Genomic DNA, 17,143 nt, shown 5'->3' with positions numbered 1-17,143 from the left:
AAAACTCTGGTGCGGCCGCACTTGGAGTATTGCGTACAGTTCTGGTCACCGCATTATAGGAAGGATGTGGAAGCATTGGAAAAGGTGCAGAGGAGATTTACCAGGATGTTGCCTGGTATGGAGGGAAGGTCTTATGAGGAAAGGCTGAGGGTCTTGAGGCTGTTTTCGTTAGAGAGAAGAAGGTTAAGAGGTGACTTGATAGAGACATACAAAATGATCAGAGGATTAGATAGGGTGGACAGTGGGAGCCTTTTTCCTCGAATGTTGATGGCTAGCACGAGGGGACATAGCTTTAAATTGAGGGGTGATAGATATAGGACAGATGTCAGAGGTAGGTTCTTTACTCAGAGAGTGGTAAGGGTGTGGAATGCCCTGCCTGCAAAAATAGTAGACTCGCCCACTTTAAGGGCATTTAAATGGTCATTGGATAAACATATGGATGATAATGGAATAGTTTAGGTTAGATGGGCTTCAGATTGGTTTCACAAGTCGGCGCAACATCGAGGGCTGAAGGGCCTGTACTGCACTGTTATGTTCTATGTTCTATACTTCAAATGTGGCCTATCTACAGCTTTATAAAACTGCCATGTGACTTGCCAACTCTTATACTTAATGCCCCAAACGATGAAGGCAAACATGCCGTACGCTGCCTTTATCATCTTATTCACTTATCTTGCCACTGTCAAGGAACTGTGGACTTATACCCCAAGATCCCTCTGTATATCAATGCTTCTAAGGGTCTTGTCATTTACTGGACACTTTCCTCTTGCATTTGACTTCCCAAAATACATCACTTCAGGTGAACAGGTAGTGAACTTAAAAGCTTAAGCGTGCTTCTATCAAGATGCTGGTAATAGTCGGTCAATATGAAGCATGCTAATGGCAGCATAAAGTTCACGCGACTCCACCCCCGGAATGTGCCATAACCTCAGCCTCAGAGAAGCACTCATTGCTTTCTTTTTTGCATGAAATTGCCAATAGGTGACAAATTTCAGGACAGTTTTGAGTTGTTGCCCTTTCTTCCCATCATCCAAAATGGTGCATTTATCTACTGATTACATGGAAAATTTGAAATGAGTGGCACAAGAATCAAAATAGTTTTGTTTTAACTTTCTGGGAAGGAATGTTAATTGTGTAGCCACTGCACATTTATAGTGTGTCACTGTTCCTGTTCAATTTTTTTTAATTAAGTATGTACATTTGTTTAAGAGGAGATGGTGTTAGCATAAAAAACTGTGTCTCTGGATTAGGAGTCCAATGATTCAGGATGATCAGGTTCAATTTAGATTCAAGTCACACAATGGCAGACAGTGAAATTTGAATTCAATTGCATCTGAAATTAAGCACTAGTCTCATGGAAGCCACAGAACCATTGGCAGTTGTCATTTGAAAAACAACAATCTGGTTTGACAATGTCCTTTAGGGAAGGAAATCACCTGTCCTTACTTGCTCTGGCCTGCATGAGGCTCCATGTGGTTGACTCTTAACTGCCCTTTGAAATGGCCCAGCATGCCACTCAGGTCAGGGGCAATTAGTGGTGAGCATCAAAAGTGACACCCCATGCAAGAATGTTTTTTTTAATGTTGCTAAGTAATATGCAATCTAGTGAAGTATTGTTCTGTTCTAAAATTGAGAGATCATTAGACGTTAAAATTTATCTAGTAGCTGAAATATACTAATAAAATCTTCGGTTCAGTCGCTGGGGTTCAGTGATGGGAAGTGGATTGGCTGCGCAGCTTTTCAGTATTTTTATATGGCACATTGCTGTTGACCATCTCTGGAATACCTCTAAAACCTATTCTTTGGTTTAGATGGTTGATAAAACAGAGAAATATATTTTCCTTCATTCTGTAAATATTTAAACTTAATTATGTGTTTTACAATTCAAAGTGCTACAATCAGAAGCATATGCAAGCAAAACCTAGAGGAGACTTGACTTTCCATTGAGTGGTTTGCTATGATTGTACCTGACTTGTACAATGGCAGAAATAATAAAAATAAAGAAAATGCCATGATTCGTTTTTGACAGACAATTTTTGAGGTGGGGATTTTTCAAACACTGATTTCCGCCAGGATAATTTTCTTTTTAACATTTTGATGCAGATAAGGGAATATCTAGTGAGTTTGGATCAGAAGAATCTGACTATACTGGAGAAAATTCAGAGTTCCTTGTTCATGCTCTCACTGGATGATGCCAGTCCCCCTGCATCACCTGAAGATTATTCTCAAGTGAGTAGATGAATTATCTTTGGATGTGATGCTTATATGGAGCTTCCAAATGAAAACAGACTGAATTATTTGAGATCTGTGCATGTAAACTATACAGAAATAGAAAATCTAAGACTCTTGTGGTCATCCATGACTTCATCGTTCTTCATCTCTGTAATCTCCAGCCCCACTACCCTCCAAAATATGTGCTCGCTTCTAATTCTGATCTCTTGTATCCATGATTTTAATTGCTGCCTCATCAGTGACCATGCCTTCAGCAGCCTGAGCTCTAAGTTCCAGAATTCCTACTTTAAATTTGGCCATCTCTCTACCTCATCTTTTTCCTTAAAGGTGCTCCTTAAGAAAAATCTTTTTGACCTCGCTTCACATTCGTTGTCCTAATAGCTCCCTAGGTGACACAACACCCTATCTTGTTTTATAATGCTCCTGCTTTTGTTGCCTTAGATTGCTTGCCATTTCCCTGTGAATTCAGTGTGCCCCTAAAACTTCTATTGAAAATGAGTAGCTTTACATCAACTTAGCATGTGTGATATTTGGATATATTGTGTATGCATGAAGAAGCAGTCCAAATTGCACTTTGTTTCCTGCTTTCAGATATGTTTATCAGCACTAACTGGAAATCCAACTGTACGATGGGGTGACAAGTCGTACAATTGCCTCAGTTTCTCCAATGGAACTTTTGGTTCAAACTGTGATGTAAGTGAATCAATCAAAGAAAATCACGCACTTAAATAGCATCTTACACAGGAATTGTTGCATAGAAAGCTGTCTTAAACAACACCTTAAAATGATTCAGAGATAGTAGGAACTACCGATTCTGGAGAATCTGAGATAACAAGGTGTAGAGCTGGATGAACACAGCAGGCCAAGCAGCATCAGAGGAGCAGGAAAGCCGATGTTTCGGGTCAGAAGGATCCAGACCCGAAACGTCAGCTTTCCTACTCCTCTGCTGCTGCTTGGTCTGCTGTGTTCATACAGCTCTACACCTTGTTACCTTAAAATGATTAACTAGTTGATTTTGTGTTTATTGAGGGAGGAATGGTCACCAGAACAATTAGAAAAATTCTTTGATCTACTTCAATGGAGTTTATCAGGCTCACATTAAAGACAATTAAAGCTTGGTTTATTTAGCATTACAGCTGAAAGATGACACTTCTGATTTTTATCATTTTCATACTTAAAAAGGTAATTGACCATTATCATAGAGTCATACATCCCAGCAACTGGCCTTTTGGTCCACCATGTATATGCCGACCAACAAACACCAAGTTACCCTAATCCCATTTGCCTGCACTTGATCCATAGCCCCCTATGCCCTAACACTTTAAGTGCTTTTCCAGATGCTTCTTAAATGTTTCAAGAGTACCTGCCTCCCACACCATCGCGGACAGCACGTTCCACATTTCTACCAAACTCTGGGTGAGAAAAGTTTTTCTTGGATCTCCTGTAAATCACTTACTCTTCGCCTTAAACTTATGCCCTTTGGTTTTAGACATGTCTTCAGTGGGGAAAAGATTCTCACAATCTACCCTATCTATGCCTGTCATAGTTTTTTTATACCTCAATCAGATCCCCCTCGGCCTCCTCTGCTGCAGATTAAACAAACCCAACCTATTCAGATTGTCCTTGTAACTGAGACTTTTCATCCCAGCGAGCATCCTAGTGAATCTCCTGTGTACCTCTTCCTTTGCAAACATGTTCTTCTGATAGTGTAGTGACCAGAACGCTACACAGTGTTTCATCTATATCCTGACCGACGTTTTATCAAGTTGTAATAAGACTTCCTTGTTCCTGTATTCTATGCCCCGCCAAATGATGGCAAGCATCCTGCATGCCCCCTTCACCATCCTGTCTACCCATACTGACACATTCAGGGATCTATAGACTTGTACACCAAGGTCCCTTTGTCCCTCTGTGCTCCCTAGGAACCTACAATTCATTGTGTATAGCCTTCCCTTATTAGACATTCCAAAATGCTTCACCTCCCACTTATCAGGATTAAAACTCCATCTGCTATTGCTCTGCACAGTCTCTCAGCTGATCAACATCAGATTTAAGCCTGAGATCATTCCCCTCCATTATCAACAACACCACCAATTTCCATGTCGTCTGCATACTTACTAATTATATCTCTTACTTCACATCAAAGTCATTGTTGTATGTAACAAACGCCAGTCCCTATGGTACACCGCAGGTCACAAGTTTCCATCGGACAGACAATCTTCCACCATCATCCTTTGCCTTTTATTTGCAAGCCAATTTTGGATTGAGTGAAAACATTTCTTAAAAAAAAATTTAAAAGTTGGTGCAATGATAGATAAGTATTACAGTAAAAATATTACATCAGACAGTTCAATGAATGCAATTGTGAATTAATCATCATTGGAATATAATGCCCAAGCAAGGAGGTATGAAACATGAGATCCATTAATTTATGGATTATGCTGCTCATTGATAGTCAAGTTACCATTTCCTCCAAAACTTAACAAGAAAGTATTCTATGGTTTTCTCCACCTTCCATTTTGTGCAGTCTTAAATATGTTACCTTTTAGAATGTTTCTATTTTTAATAAGACATTGTTTGCCTTCCATAAACAGTCGTCTTGAACAATGATTAATTAAGTTATTGTCATGTATAGAAAGAGCAAAGGTTCTAATAGTGACTCTAGGAATTCTACAGTAAACCTTCTCATAGTCCAAAAAGCAACCATTAACTTCTACTATATTTCCTGATGCTCAAATTATTTTGTATCCATGTTGCTATTGTCCCTTCTGTTCCATGAGCTACAACTTTGTTTGCAAGTCTGTTGTGCGCCACTTTGCTGAATGCCTTTTGGGCATCTAATGGTAACAGCATCACCCTTACCAACCCTCTTGGTTACCTTATTAAAAACTCAAGCAAGTTGGTTACACACGATTTGCCATTAAGAGTGAATCTAGCATGGATTTGCTAATTAACCTACATATGTCCCAGTGACTATTAATTTGCTTTCAAGTCATTGTTTCTGGAACCTTCCTAACCACTGAGGTTAAAACTGATTGACCTGCAATTGTGAGGCTTATTTTTACATTTTTTTTGAACAAGAGCGTAACATTCATAAATCTCCAGTCCTTTGCTACCACCAAATGTAAGGAGGCTTAAAAAATTGTGGCCAATGCGTCTGCAATTTCTTCTCTGTCTTCCCTCAATGTCCTCAGATGAATTCGATTCGGCACTGGTGTCTTATCAGCTGCTAAGTATGGGCAGCCTATCCAAGACCTCCTGCTTATCAATACTTGAATTACCATCTCTTTCATAATAGACTGCACAGCATCTTCCCTAGAAAAGACAAATACAAAATATTAACTGAATACCTCAGCCGTGCCCCCTGTTTTTATGCATAAATTTTTTTTGGTCCTAATTAGACCCAATCTTCCTCTAACTGTTCTCTTATGATTTCTATGCCTATTGAAGTCTTCGTTTTTCTTTGTTGTCAGCAGCCAATCCTTTCTCTCATTCTCTGTTTCTCTTACTACTACTTTTAATTCCTCCCAGAGCCTCCTTTATTCAGTCTGATTTTTGGTTGTCTTACCCATTTGACACTTACAATAAACTAATATTTCCTTATTGTCCTTTTAAGAAGCTCTGAATACGTTTGCCCCCATTTCCACTTTGGAATATATCTTGACCGTGCCTAAATTATCTCTTCTTTAAAGACAACAATTATCATTTTGCCCACCAATCTTTGATTCCAGTGTATATAACTATGTGAGCGTACAGCTTAAGAACAGATTTGGGCCATTTGGTCATTCAAACCTCCTCCACCATTCAGTAAGATCATGGATAATCTGTTTGTGTTCCACATTCCCCATTCGTATCTACCTCTGATAACGTTTGATTCCTCTGCCTAACCAGGATCGGTATCTATTACTGCCTTAAAAGTATTCAATGATTCCACCTCCACCTTCTGAGACAGAATTCCAAAGTTAACCAATCCTCTGGAAGAAGAAGAAAAGTGCTCCTGATCTCTGTCCTGAATGGGTGACCTCTTATTTTTGCAAGTGTCCCCTAGTTCTGGACTGACCCACAAGAGTAAACATTCTTTCCATGTCCTCCTTGTCAAGACCATTCGGGATCTTGTAAACATCAGTCAGATCACCCATCGCTGTTCTGAACTCCAGTGAAAACAAGCCCAACCTGTCAAATCTCTTTCTTAATAAGATGACCTGCACAACCCAAGCATCAACCTAGTAAGCATTTCCTGAAATGCTTCCAGCACATTTACATTCTTCCTTAAATAAGGAGACCAAAACTGTACACTGTGTATTTAAAATGTGATCTCACCAGTGCCCTGCATAACTGAAGCGTAACATTCTTTCTTTTATGTTCAATTCCTCTTGTGATAAAAGCTCACATCCCACTAGCCTTTGTGATTGTGCTGTATGTGCATACTAATCTTCAGTGATTCACATGCTACAACAGCTAGCTCTTTCTGCACCTTGGAATTCTGCAGTCGTTCTTCATTTAAGTAATACTCTGCTTTTTATGCTTCTCACCAAAGTGAAATAACTTCACATTTTTTCACATTCAACTCCATCTCCCAGATTTTCTCACATGATTAACCTATCCATATCGATATGCACCCTTGTTTGGTCATCTTTATAGTACCTGTCTTGGGCTGTATCTTTGGATTGCCAAGTCACTCTTTATTTACCTGTGCACAGTACACCTATTTACCCTATCCATGCGCCTCATGATTATATAAACCTCCATAAGGTCACCCCTCAGCCTCTGACGTTTCAGAGAAAATAGCCCCAGTCTATTCAGCCTTTCCCTGTAGCTCAAACCCTCCAACCCTGGCAACATCCTTGTAAATCTTCTCTGAATAAAAACCGAAAGAACTGTGGATGCTGTAAATCAGGAACAAAAACAAATTTGCTGGAAAAGCTCAGCAGGTCTGGCAGTATCTGTGAAGGAAAAAAACAGTTAACGTTTCAGGTCCAGTGACCCTTCCTCAGAACTCAGAAATCTTTTCTGAACCTTTTCAAGTTTCACAACATCCTTCCTGTAGCAAGGAGACCAGAATTGCACACAGTATTCAAGTAGTGGCCAGACTGATGTCTTGTACAGCCGCAACATGACCTCCCAAGTCCTCTACTCAATGCACTGACCAAGAAAGGCAAGTGTACCAAATGTCGTCTTCACTATCCTATCTACCTGTGACTCCACTTTCAAGGACCTATGAACCTGCAGTCCAAGGTCTCTTTTTGTTCAGCAACACTCCCCAGGACCTTACCATTAAGTGTATAAGTCCTGCCCTGATTTGCTTTTCCAAAATACAGCACCTCACATTTATCTAAATTAAACTTCATCTGCCAATCCTTGGCCCATTGGCCCATCTGATCAAGATCCCATTTACTCTGAGGTAACCTTCTTCGCTGTCCACTACACCTCCAATTCTGGTATCATCTGCAAACTTACCTCCGTGTTCACATCCAAATCATTTATATAAATGACAAAAAGCAGTGGACCCAGCACCGATCCTTGTGGCATACCTTTGGTCACAGGCCTCCGGTCTGAAAAGCAATCTTCCACCACCACCCTCTGTCTCCTACCTTCGAGCCAGTTCCTCTATTCCGTGTGATCTAGCCTTGCTAACTAGTTTACCATGAGGAACCTTGTCAAACGCCATTCTGAAGTCCATAAAGATCAAGTCCACAGCTCTGCCCTCATCAATTCTCTTTGTTACTTCAAAAAACTCAATTAAGCTCATGAGACACAATTTCCTACGCACAAAGCCATGTTGACTATCCCTAATCAGTCCTTGCCTTTCCACATGCATGTAAATTCTTGTTCCTCAGGATTCCCTCCAACAACTTGCCCACCACTGATGACAGGTTCATTTTTTAAAAAAATTGTAACAATATCAATTTCTGATTTACCTGCTTTTTTTATTCAGCAAAAATGGAAGTCGAACATGGATGCTGAAACATTTATAGAAAAAAAAACTCCCTCACTGCCTTTATTGAATCTCTTACTCAGTACACTTTACTGATTGCACTAAGTCTAATTTAAAACATTTCTTTCCTGATGCACCAAATTCCTACTTTAAACCAAATTTCTGCATATACTTATTTGGGTGAAATCTCCCTCACACTGGCTGGTTTTGTTGCTCAGCTGGTAATTCAGAGGTTAGGACTATGATCTGGAAACAGGAACTCCAATTCCAGATGGCAGCTGGAATTGGTAACAACCATTAAACTTCCAGATTTTTGTAAAAGCCAATTGTTAGAATGTAGATTTTATTTATCACACCAGCACTATAATTCATGCTCAACAATGCTCAATTGTCTGGTAGGAACAGCATCTTTTTGGCTGTTTGAATGAAACACCCAGTTCCTCTAGCTGTTCATAAAAGGCAGAGTACACTCAATTAGCTTGCAAAGTATCCGTTAGATGTAATTCTGCAATTGGGCAGCACATGCTGAGCAATCCCAAATCTGCCATCAAAAGGACTGTGTTAAAGCCTGCACCTCTCTTGAATTACCCAAAAAGCCTATAGTTCCCTATTACTTTCTCCACGGCTATGCCTTAACCAGTCTGGTTTGCCGTGCCAACCAGACGGCACCATTTACCCCTGTGGCACACATTGTTATGATTGTTTGAAAGTTGGCATTCTTCTGATGTTAACAAGGTAAGAAAATTCAGCAGCGTGCCTTTCTTTCCAGCAGTGTTTAAAACAAAAACACTTTAGTGACGGCATGTAACCTAAAAAGTTGGTTTAAACTGGATTACGCGGTTCTGTTTTGTCACAGCATTCTCCTTATGATGCCATGGTAATGGTTTCCATGTGCTATTACATCGATCAGACTATCAAGTCAGTGGAAGGCAAATGGAAGGTATGTGAAGAAAACAATGAGTGTCTTTCATCAATAGAAAACTACTACAGATGCTCGAAATTTGAAATAAAACCTAAAAATGCTGGAGTTATTCAGCGGGATAAGCCACAATTGTGGAGAGAGAGACTGAAAACACAAAAAATGCTTGCGATCACAGTCAGTCAGGCAGCATCCATAGAGAGAAAGCAAGTTAACATTTTGAGTCTAGATGACTCTTCATCAGAGCTGACATGAGGTTTGGAGGGGACAGCAGTTATGCATTTGTGGGGAGGAGGTTGAATGAGTTGGGGGGTTGGACTGGTGGAGAAGGTGGGATGTTGATGGTTCAGATTAAGTGATTGGAATTTGAGAATTGCAGAACAATGGTATGTCTAACTGCCAGACTGGAAAGAACAGACAATCCCACTGGGGTGCCGGGAGGGGATAGAGGACATGGTGACAGAGAATGTAACAAGGTAAAAGAAAGGGAAGGAAGGGATTCACAATCTGGGTATTGTACTCAATATTAAGCCTAGAAGGTTGTAAAATGCCTAGTCTGAAGATGAGATGTTGATGTTCCAGTGAACTATCAATATTCTATCTGCCCAGCACTCCAACCACGCACCCCACCTCCTCCCACCCTCCCCCCAAAAAAAAAACTATGGCATAAGTGCTACCCCCTCCACACTTTCTTCATCAGAACTGAAGTGAAGTAGTCACCTAAACTTGAAATGAAAGCTTGCTTTTTCTCCATGGATACTGCCTGACCTGCTGTGATCTCCAGCATTGTTTGTGTTTTCAGTACAGATTCTAGCATCTGTAGAAGTTTACTCCTACATGGTGGAGAGAGACGGTTAACATCAGGTTGATGACTTTTCATCCATTCTGACTGCATGTCATCATCTTGAAATGTCAACTCTGTGTCTCTCTCTCTCTCTCCCCCCAAAAATGCTGTATGAAGTATTTCCAGCTTTTCTGTTTTTATTTGTCTGTCAGCAATTGGACTTTGTATAATTTTAAGTTCAATTTTTTTGTGCCTCCATAGTAACAATTCTAATGCAAATTCTAAACAATTCTGAAACTGTTCCGTTTGTTGTAACCACATTTATGATGATAAACCTTCTGCTGTAAAGTTTTTTTTCATGTTTTGTTCATTTAGGAAACCAGTGCTAAGAGATGTTGCATACTGCAGCATGGGTATGACACTGCACTGTTCTGTCATTTGGATGCCAATCACGTTTAAATCCAGTTGTCTTGACAGTGCCTTAAGTGGGTTACATTTAAGGAATATCGGAGCAGGAGTGGGCCATTCAACCTCTAGAGCCTGTTCCACTATTCTAGATTGTGGCTGATCATCTACCTCAACACTTCATTCCTGTGCTTGTCCCATATCCCTTAATGTCACAACAAACTGCCCTCTAGTTTTGGACTCCACTATTCTAGGGAATAGACCTTGGCTATTCACCTTATCTACGGCCCTCATGATTTCATAAACCTCTATAAGGCACTGCTCAGTCTTCTACACTCCAGGGAAAAAAAGTCCCAGCCTATCTAGCCTTTCCTTATAACTGCAAACTTGGAAATATTACAATTTTCATTCACATCTAAATCATTGACATGGATTGTCAAAAATTGGTGCCTAAGCACTGGTACTTGTGGTCCCTTACTGGTCACAGTTTGCTGACCTGAGAATGATCTATTTATTTCTAGTGTCTCCTTCTATCTGCTAACCAGTCTTCAATGCATGCTAGCATATTACCCCAATTCTATGAAATTTAATTTTGTTTACTAACCTCCTGTGTGGGGCTTTATCAAAAGCCTTCTGAAAATCCAAATTCTCCATCTCCTCATGTTCCTCCTTATTGACTCCTTAAAACAAAACACTATCAGGTTTGCTAAACATGATTTTCCCCTTCATAAATTGACATTGACTCAGTCCGAGCAGGAAGGCTTCATTTCTTCCTGCTGCTATGATGCTGCTTGGCCTGCTGTGTTCATCCAGCTCTACACCTTGTTATCTCAGATTTTCCAGCATCTGCAGTTCCTACTATCATTGACTCAGTCCAGTCAGACAATGATCTTCTGAATATCCAACATACACATCCTTTCTAACAGATTCTAGTTTCCTAGTACTGACGTCAGGCTCGCATTTCTGTCGTTCTTTGTTTGCTCTCATCCTTCTTTCTGAAACAGTGGAGTTGCATTGTACCCTTTGTGTCTGCAGGTGCTGTTTCAGAATTAATTGATTTTTGAGAGATGATCCTGAATTCATCCACTATCTCTGTAGTTATCTCAACATTCAAGTGAATGTCATCAGTTCCTGGGGATTTATCAACTTTCAGCCCCATTAATTTCTCCAGTTTTTTTTTCAAATTTGTTTGTTCCACATTCTCATTAGACCCTTGAATCTTAATTATTTCAAGGACTTTTTGTGGCTTCCCCTCTGTGAAGTCAGACGCCCTAGACATTATAAAGTACTTTAAAATAGAGTAGAAGAGCTGAATATTGTTTAAATCGGGAAGGACTGCAGAAAGCTGCAGCACTACGAGTTTTGAGAGCCCTGGTGCATTAGTCGCAAGAAGCTAGCATCCAAGTTCAGTAAGTAATAGTGAAGGCAAGTGAAATGTTAGCCTTTATTTCAAAGAGGACGAAGTATAAAAGTAGGAGGCCTTGATGAAATTATACAAGGCACTAACCAGACTAACCAGCTGAAATACTGTGAACAGTTTTGGTTCCACTATTAAGGAAACTGATGAAGACTAAGATAAATTGACATTGGAGGCAGTTCAGAGAAGGTTCACCAGATTGATCCCAGCTGTGGAGTGATTTTTCTTCTGTGGACAGATTGAGTAGGTTGAGCCTGAACTATTTGGAGTTAGGAAGAAAGAGAGGGGCCTTGAAATATATAAGATTCTGGGGGCTTGACAGGGTACATGCTGAGAGGTTGTTTCAGAGAGCTTGTGGGGAAGTCTAGGACTATAGGGCATAATTTCAGGGTGAGGAATCGCACATTGAGATATAGTGTTGAGGATTTTTTTTCTCAGTGGGTGGTGAACTTGTGCAATTCTTTACTGGAGGGGGCTGTCGAGGTTGATGATTAAGTGAATGCAAGGCTGAGATAAATTTCTAATTAATAAGGCAATAAAGTGTTATAGTGTAAGGCAGGAAAGTGGAGTTGAAAATTATCAGATCAGTCATGATCTCATGGCAGAATGGACTTAGAGGTCCAAATGATCTTCTACTGCTCCTATGTCTTATGTTGTGTTTAAATTAGCTTCTCTGTCATTTCTCTACTTCCTATTAGACATTCTTGTGTCTCTGCCGGTATTCAACCCATATTTGTCTTTGTTAATCTTTTTCTTTTTACATATCTGTACAAGACTTTACAATCCATTGTTATGTTGCTCGCTATTTCACATTAATATACTGTTTTCTATTTCTTTATCAATTTCTTAGATCTCCTTTGCTGAATTCTAAAATTCTCCCAGTAATAGGCTTACAACATTTTTGGCAACTTTATAAGTCTCTTCTTTTTTTTTAATCCGTGCCACACTTGCTTTTCCTATTGGGTCTTTCTTGCCTTAATGGAATGTATTTGTTTTGGAAACTAAGCATTAATTCTTTAAGTGTCACTCTTTGGCTATCAGCCATCAAATGTATTAATATACTTTTCCAATCCATTACAGCTAATTTCTTTCTCATATCTTCATAATTGCCCTTGTTTAAATATAAGACCCTAGGTTCAGATTGAATTACATCTTTTTCAAACTTGATGGTAAGTTCTATCATACTGTGGCCACTAATTCCCAAAAGTTCTTGAGCAACAAAATAGTGAATTTGCTTTTTCTTGTTGCTTAATGCTAGATCTGAAACATCCTGTGTCCTGGTTGGTTCCTCCATGTATTGCTCTAGAAAACATAATTTGGACGCTTTCCAAGATTTCTTTCCGTACAGCATTAATGCTCTTTTGATTTGCTTTGACTATGTGAAGCTTAAAGTCACTCATGATTACTGCATTTCCCTTACTCCATGCACTTCTAATTACCACATTTAGATGTGCCTTACATTACCACAATAAACCACTCTGCCATTGCTTCCTGTCCCTTGCTGTTTCTTAGCTGTACCCAAACAGATTCTACATCCTTTTCTTACAACTGGAGATCCTGTCCTACTAACACTGATCCTAACCCTTATTATCAACACTATTTCACCTCCTTTTCCCTTTTTGCCTACTAAATGTCAAATATCCTTTACTATTCAGCTCTTAGTTTTGGTCAATCTGCAGCCATGACTCTAATATCAATTAAATTATAGCCTTTTACTTCTACTAGCACCTCTAATTTGACTATCTTGCTACAAGTGCCACATTCATTCAGATATAATGGCTTTAGTTATGCCTTTGTAATACTATTGTCATTCGACCATGATTTATTCCATGATTTGTTTCTGCTGTTTTCTACCTTCATTTCCAGCTTTTTTTACTTCCTGTGACTTGCTTTGTATCTATTCAATTGGAATTCTGTCTTGAGTTCACATTTCCCTGATGTTGTGGTTTAAACCTTCTCCATGAGCATATTAGTCCCTGTACTGTTAAGCTGTAATCCATCCTCGTACACATCTTGCCAGAACCAGTCCAAACAGAAATTTAAAACCCTTTCTCCTGCACCATTTTTTCTAGCCATGTATTTGTTCAGCCAATCTTTGTATTTCTCTAATCAGTAGCACATGGTACAGGAAGAAATGCTCAGGATTAATGCCTCTGAGGTTCTCATTTTCAGTCTTGTGCCTAGTTCCCTAAATTCTATTTCCAGGACTTCATCCTGCTTTCTACCTATGATGTTGGTACTGTTGTGGACCTTGATCTCTGGTTATTCACTCTCCCTCAGAAGAATGTCCTAGAGCTGCCATGTTGACACCTTTGACCCTGGTACCAGGGAAACAATATAACATCTAAGTGCCATGTCTACCACTAAAGAAATGCCTATCTGTTGCTCTAATTATTGAATCCCTTCCACTATTGCCCTTGCACTCTTTCTCCACCCCACCCACATCTAACCTGTGCAGCAGAGTCACTTACAATGCCACAAGCTCAGTTCTTGTTACACTCCTCTGATGAACTATCCCCTCACCAACAGCTAAAATAGAAAGCTGGTTAGTGAGTAGGACAGTCTTGAGGCTCCTGCACCATTTGCCTAGACTTTCTAGATTATATAGTGGATATTAAGAGTCAGTTGCCGGTCTTAATCTGTTATTATCACTTTGTTAATTGTGAATGCACCATAGGGACGCCAGGTGCCACTTGAGTTTCAAAACATGGATCTGGTGATTTACAGCTTGAGATACAGCCAACACATGTGATTGTCTTGGGTACATAAAGTGTTTGCAATTTCACACGTGGCACAGGATGGGCATTTCACGCTGCCAAAATGTCCTTGCATGCCTTAAATCTACTTTCAGCATACTTATTTTTAACTGGAGATGAGAAAGCAGGAATTATTCAGCAGTCAGCTCCAGGGAGTCGAGCTATGCCTCTGATTGACTGTCTCAAAATCCTTTTGCCACTTCAAGCAAACAAAATGTAAAAGAAAATTTGAGATTCAGCTATTAAACTCAATTTCCTTCTTGTCCTGAACTGCTGGAAAGTAAATACACCTTTGTAATTTTATGTAAATACTTTGTTGTCATCATTTTAACTGGAATCACCTACAGTCACCATTGTTTTCATGCATTGGATTTTCAGTCTTGGCAATCACAGGCTGAACATACATATAGAAACAGTGCAAATGACCGTAACTCCCCCCTTCAGTGGTCAAGAATGCCCTCGACCGTGTCTCCCGCATTTCCCGCAACTCATCCCTCACACTCCCTCCCCGGAATAACAACCAAAACAGAATCCCCCTCGTCCTCACGTACCACCCCACCAACCTCCGGATCCAACGCATCATCCTCCGACACTTCCGCCATCTGCAATCTGACCCCACCACCAAAGACATGTTTCCCTCCCCACCTTTATCTGCTTTCCGGAGGGACCACTCTCTCCATGACTCCCTTGTCCATTCCACACTCCCTTCCAGCCCCACCACACCCGGCACTTTTCCCTGCAACTGTAGGAAGTGCTACACCTGACCCTACACCTCCCCCTTCACCCCCATCCCAGGCCCCAAGAACACTTTCCACATCAAGCAGATGTTCACCTGCACATCTGCTAATGTGGTATACTGCATCTACTGATCCCGTTGTGGCCGCCTCTACATCGGGGAAACCAAGCGGAGGCTTGGGGACCGCTTTGCAGAACACCTACGCTCAGTTTGCACTAAACAACTGCACCTCCCAGTCGCGAACCATTTCAACTCCCCCTCCCATTCCTCCGATGACATGTCCATCCTGGGCCTCCTGCAGTGCCACGACGATGCCACCCGAAGGTTGCAGGAACAGCACCTCGTATTCCGCTTGGTAACCCTGCAGCCCAATGGTATCAATGTGGACTTCACAAGCTTCTAAATCTCCCCTCCCCCAACCGCATCCCAAAGCCAGCCCAGCTTGTTCCCGCCTCCCTAACCTGTCCTTCCTCCCTCCTATCCCCTCCTCCCACCTCAAGCGCCACCCCCATCTCCTACCTACTAACCTCATCCCGCCCCCTTGACCTGTCCGTCCTCCCTGGACTGACCTATCTCCTCCCTAACTCCCCACCTACACTCACCTTTACTGGCTCCATCCCAGCCTCTTTGACCTGTCTGTCTCCTCTCCACCTATCTTCTCCTCTCTCCATCTTCTATCTGCCTCTCCCTCTCTCCCTATTTATTTCAGAATCCCCTTCCCCTCCCCCATTTCTGAAGAAGGGTCTAGGCCCGAAACGTCAGCCTTCCTGCTCCTCTGATGCTGCTTGGCCTGCTGTGTTCATCCAGCTCTACACCTTGTTATCTCTGGTGCAAATGATTTGTTTTCTTCTCCAGCACCAGCTATTGACTCAAGAACTTCTTTTCACCTACCCAAACATCTTTGCACCTTGGGTTGCACCCCTGTTTGCCAAAGAGTCAGGCCTCCTATATGAATGGTTTCGCCATTTTATGAAAATTATTTGGAAGCTGTACTTATTAATGCTATCACTGTTTCTTAAGAGAGAAATTTTCACCCGAGGTGCTTCCCCAATTTTATTTAGCTTAAAATAAATTTCCATTGATTTGTTTTCGCTGTTTTAAATAGCTGTTCCCTTCCCTCCCCTGTTCCCAAAATCTAAGAATTAGATGTTAGTGGTAAAGTGCTAAATATCCTTATGAAACTTCTGTGTGATAATTTAATGTAAATGTTTATTCAATACAAAATTAAAAACTTCCATGAATAACTAGTGAATATTATAAGACCATGTTAGGTGTTATCTGTTATTATCACAATTTTTAGAACAATATCTTTGAGTCATAGGGTCGAAAAGTCATATAACATGGAAACAGACCCTTCAGTCCAACTGATCCATGCTGACCAGGTTTCCCAAACTAATCTAGTCCCATTTGCCTGCATTTGGCCCATATCCCTTTAAACCTTTCCTATTCATGTACCTATCCAAATGTCTTTTAAATGTTGTAACTGTACCTGCATCTACCACTTTCTTTGGCAGTTCATTCCATAAACACACCACCCTCTGTGTGAAAAAGTTGCCCCTCAGGTCCCTGTTAAATCTTTCCCCTCTCACCTTAAACATAGTTTTGCACTCCCCTACCCTAGGAAAAAGACTTTGCAATTCACCTTATCTATGCTCCTCATGATTTTATAAACCTCTATAAGGTCACCCCTCAATCTCCTGTACTCCAGGGGAATAAGTCCCAGGCAATCCAGCCTCTCCTTACAACTCAAACCCTTCAGTCCTGGTAACATCTCTTGTAAATCTTTTCTGCACCTCTCCCAATTTAATAATTTCTGGTTGCCCTTCCAGAACTGTCTGCAGCACTCCAAAAGTGGCCTCATTAATGTCCTGTACAACTGCAACATGATGTCTCAACTCCTCTACTCAATGGTCTGAGCATTGAATGCAATCATGCCAAATGTTGTCTTTACCACTCAGT

The 17,143-nt window shown here is 40.7% G+C and overlaps 1 protein-coding gene across 11 annotated transcripts in view; it reads left to right on the top strand.

Moving 5' to 3' along the window:
• The window catches only part of crot (carnitine O-octanoyltransferase), an 80,634-nt gene that overhangs the window by 35,855 nt on the left and 27,636 nt on the right, over nt 1–17,143 (top strand). For all 11 annotated transcript variants that reach the window (XR_007265064.1, XM_048613683.1, XM_048613663.1 and 8 more), the window contains 3 exons: nt 2,104–2,229; nt 2,824–2,925; nt 9,024–9,107. Coding sequence is in view for 10 of the 11 variants with exons in the window: in XM_048613683.1 (XP_048469640.1) it covers nt 2,104–2,229; nt 2,824–2,925; nt 9,024–9,107 (312 nt within the window). In the remaining variant the exon portion in view is untranslated. The remainder of the gene's footprint in view (nt 1–2,103; nt 2,230–2,823; nt 2,926–9,023; nt 9,108–17,143) is intronic.

This window comes from Rhincodon typus, chromosome 2, assembly GCF_021869965.1.
Source record: "Rhincodon typus isolate 14 chromosome 2, sRhiTyp1.1, whole genome shotgun sequence".
NCBI classification, from domain to species: domain Eukaryota; kingdom Metazoa; phylum Chordata; class Chondrichthyes; order Orectolobiformes; family Rhincodontidae; genus Rhincodon; species Rhincodon typus.
The sequence above is the reverse complement of the archived record's forward strand: the minus strand, read 5'-3'. Positions and strand labels throughout refer to the sequence as shown.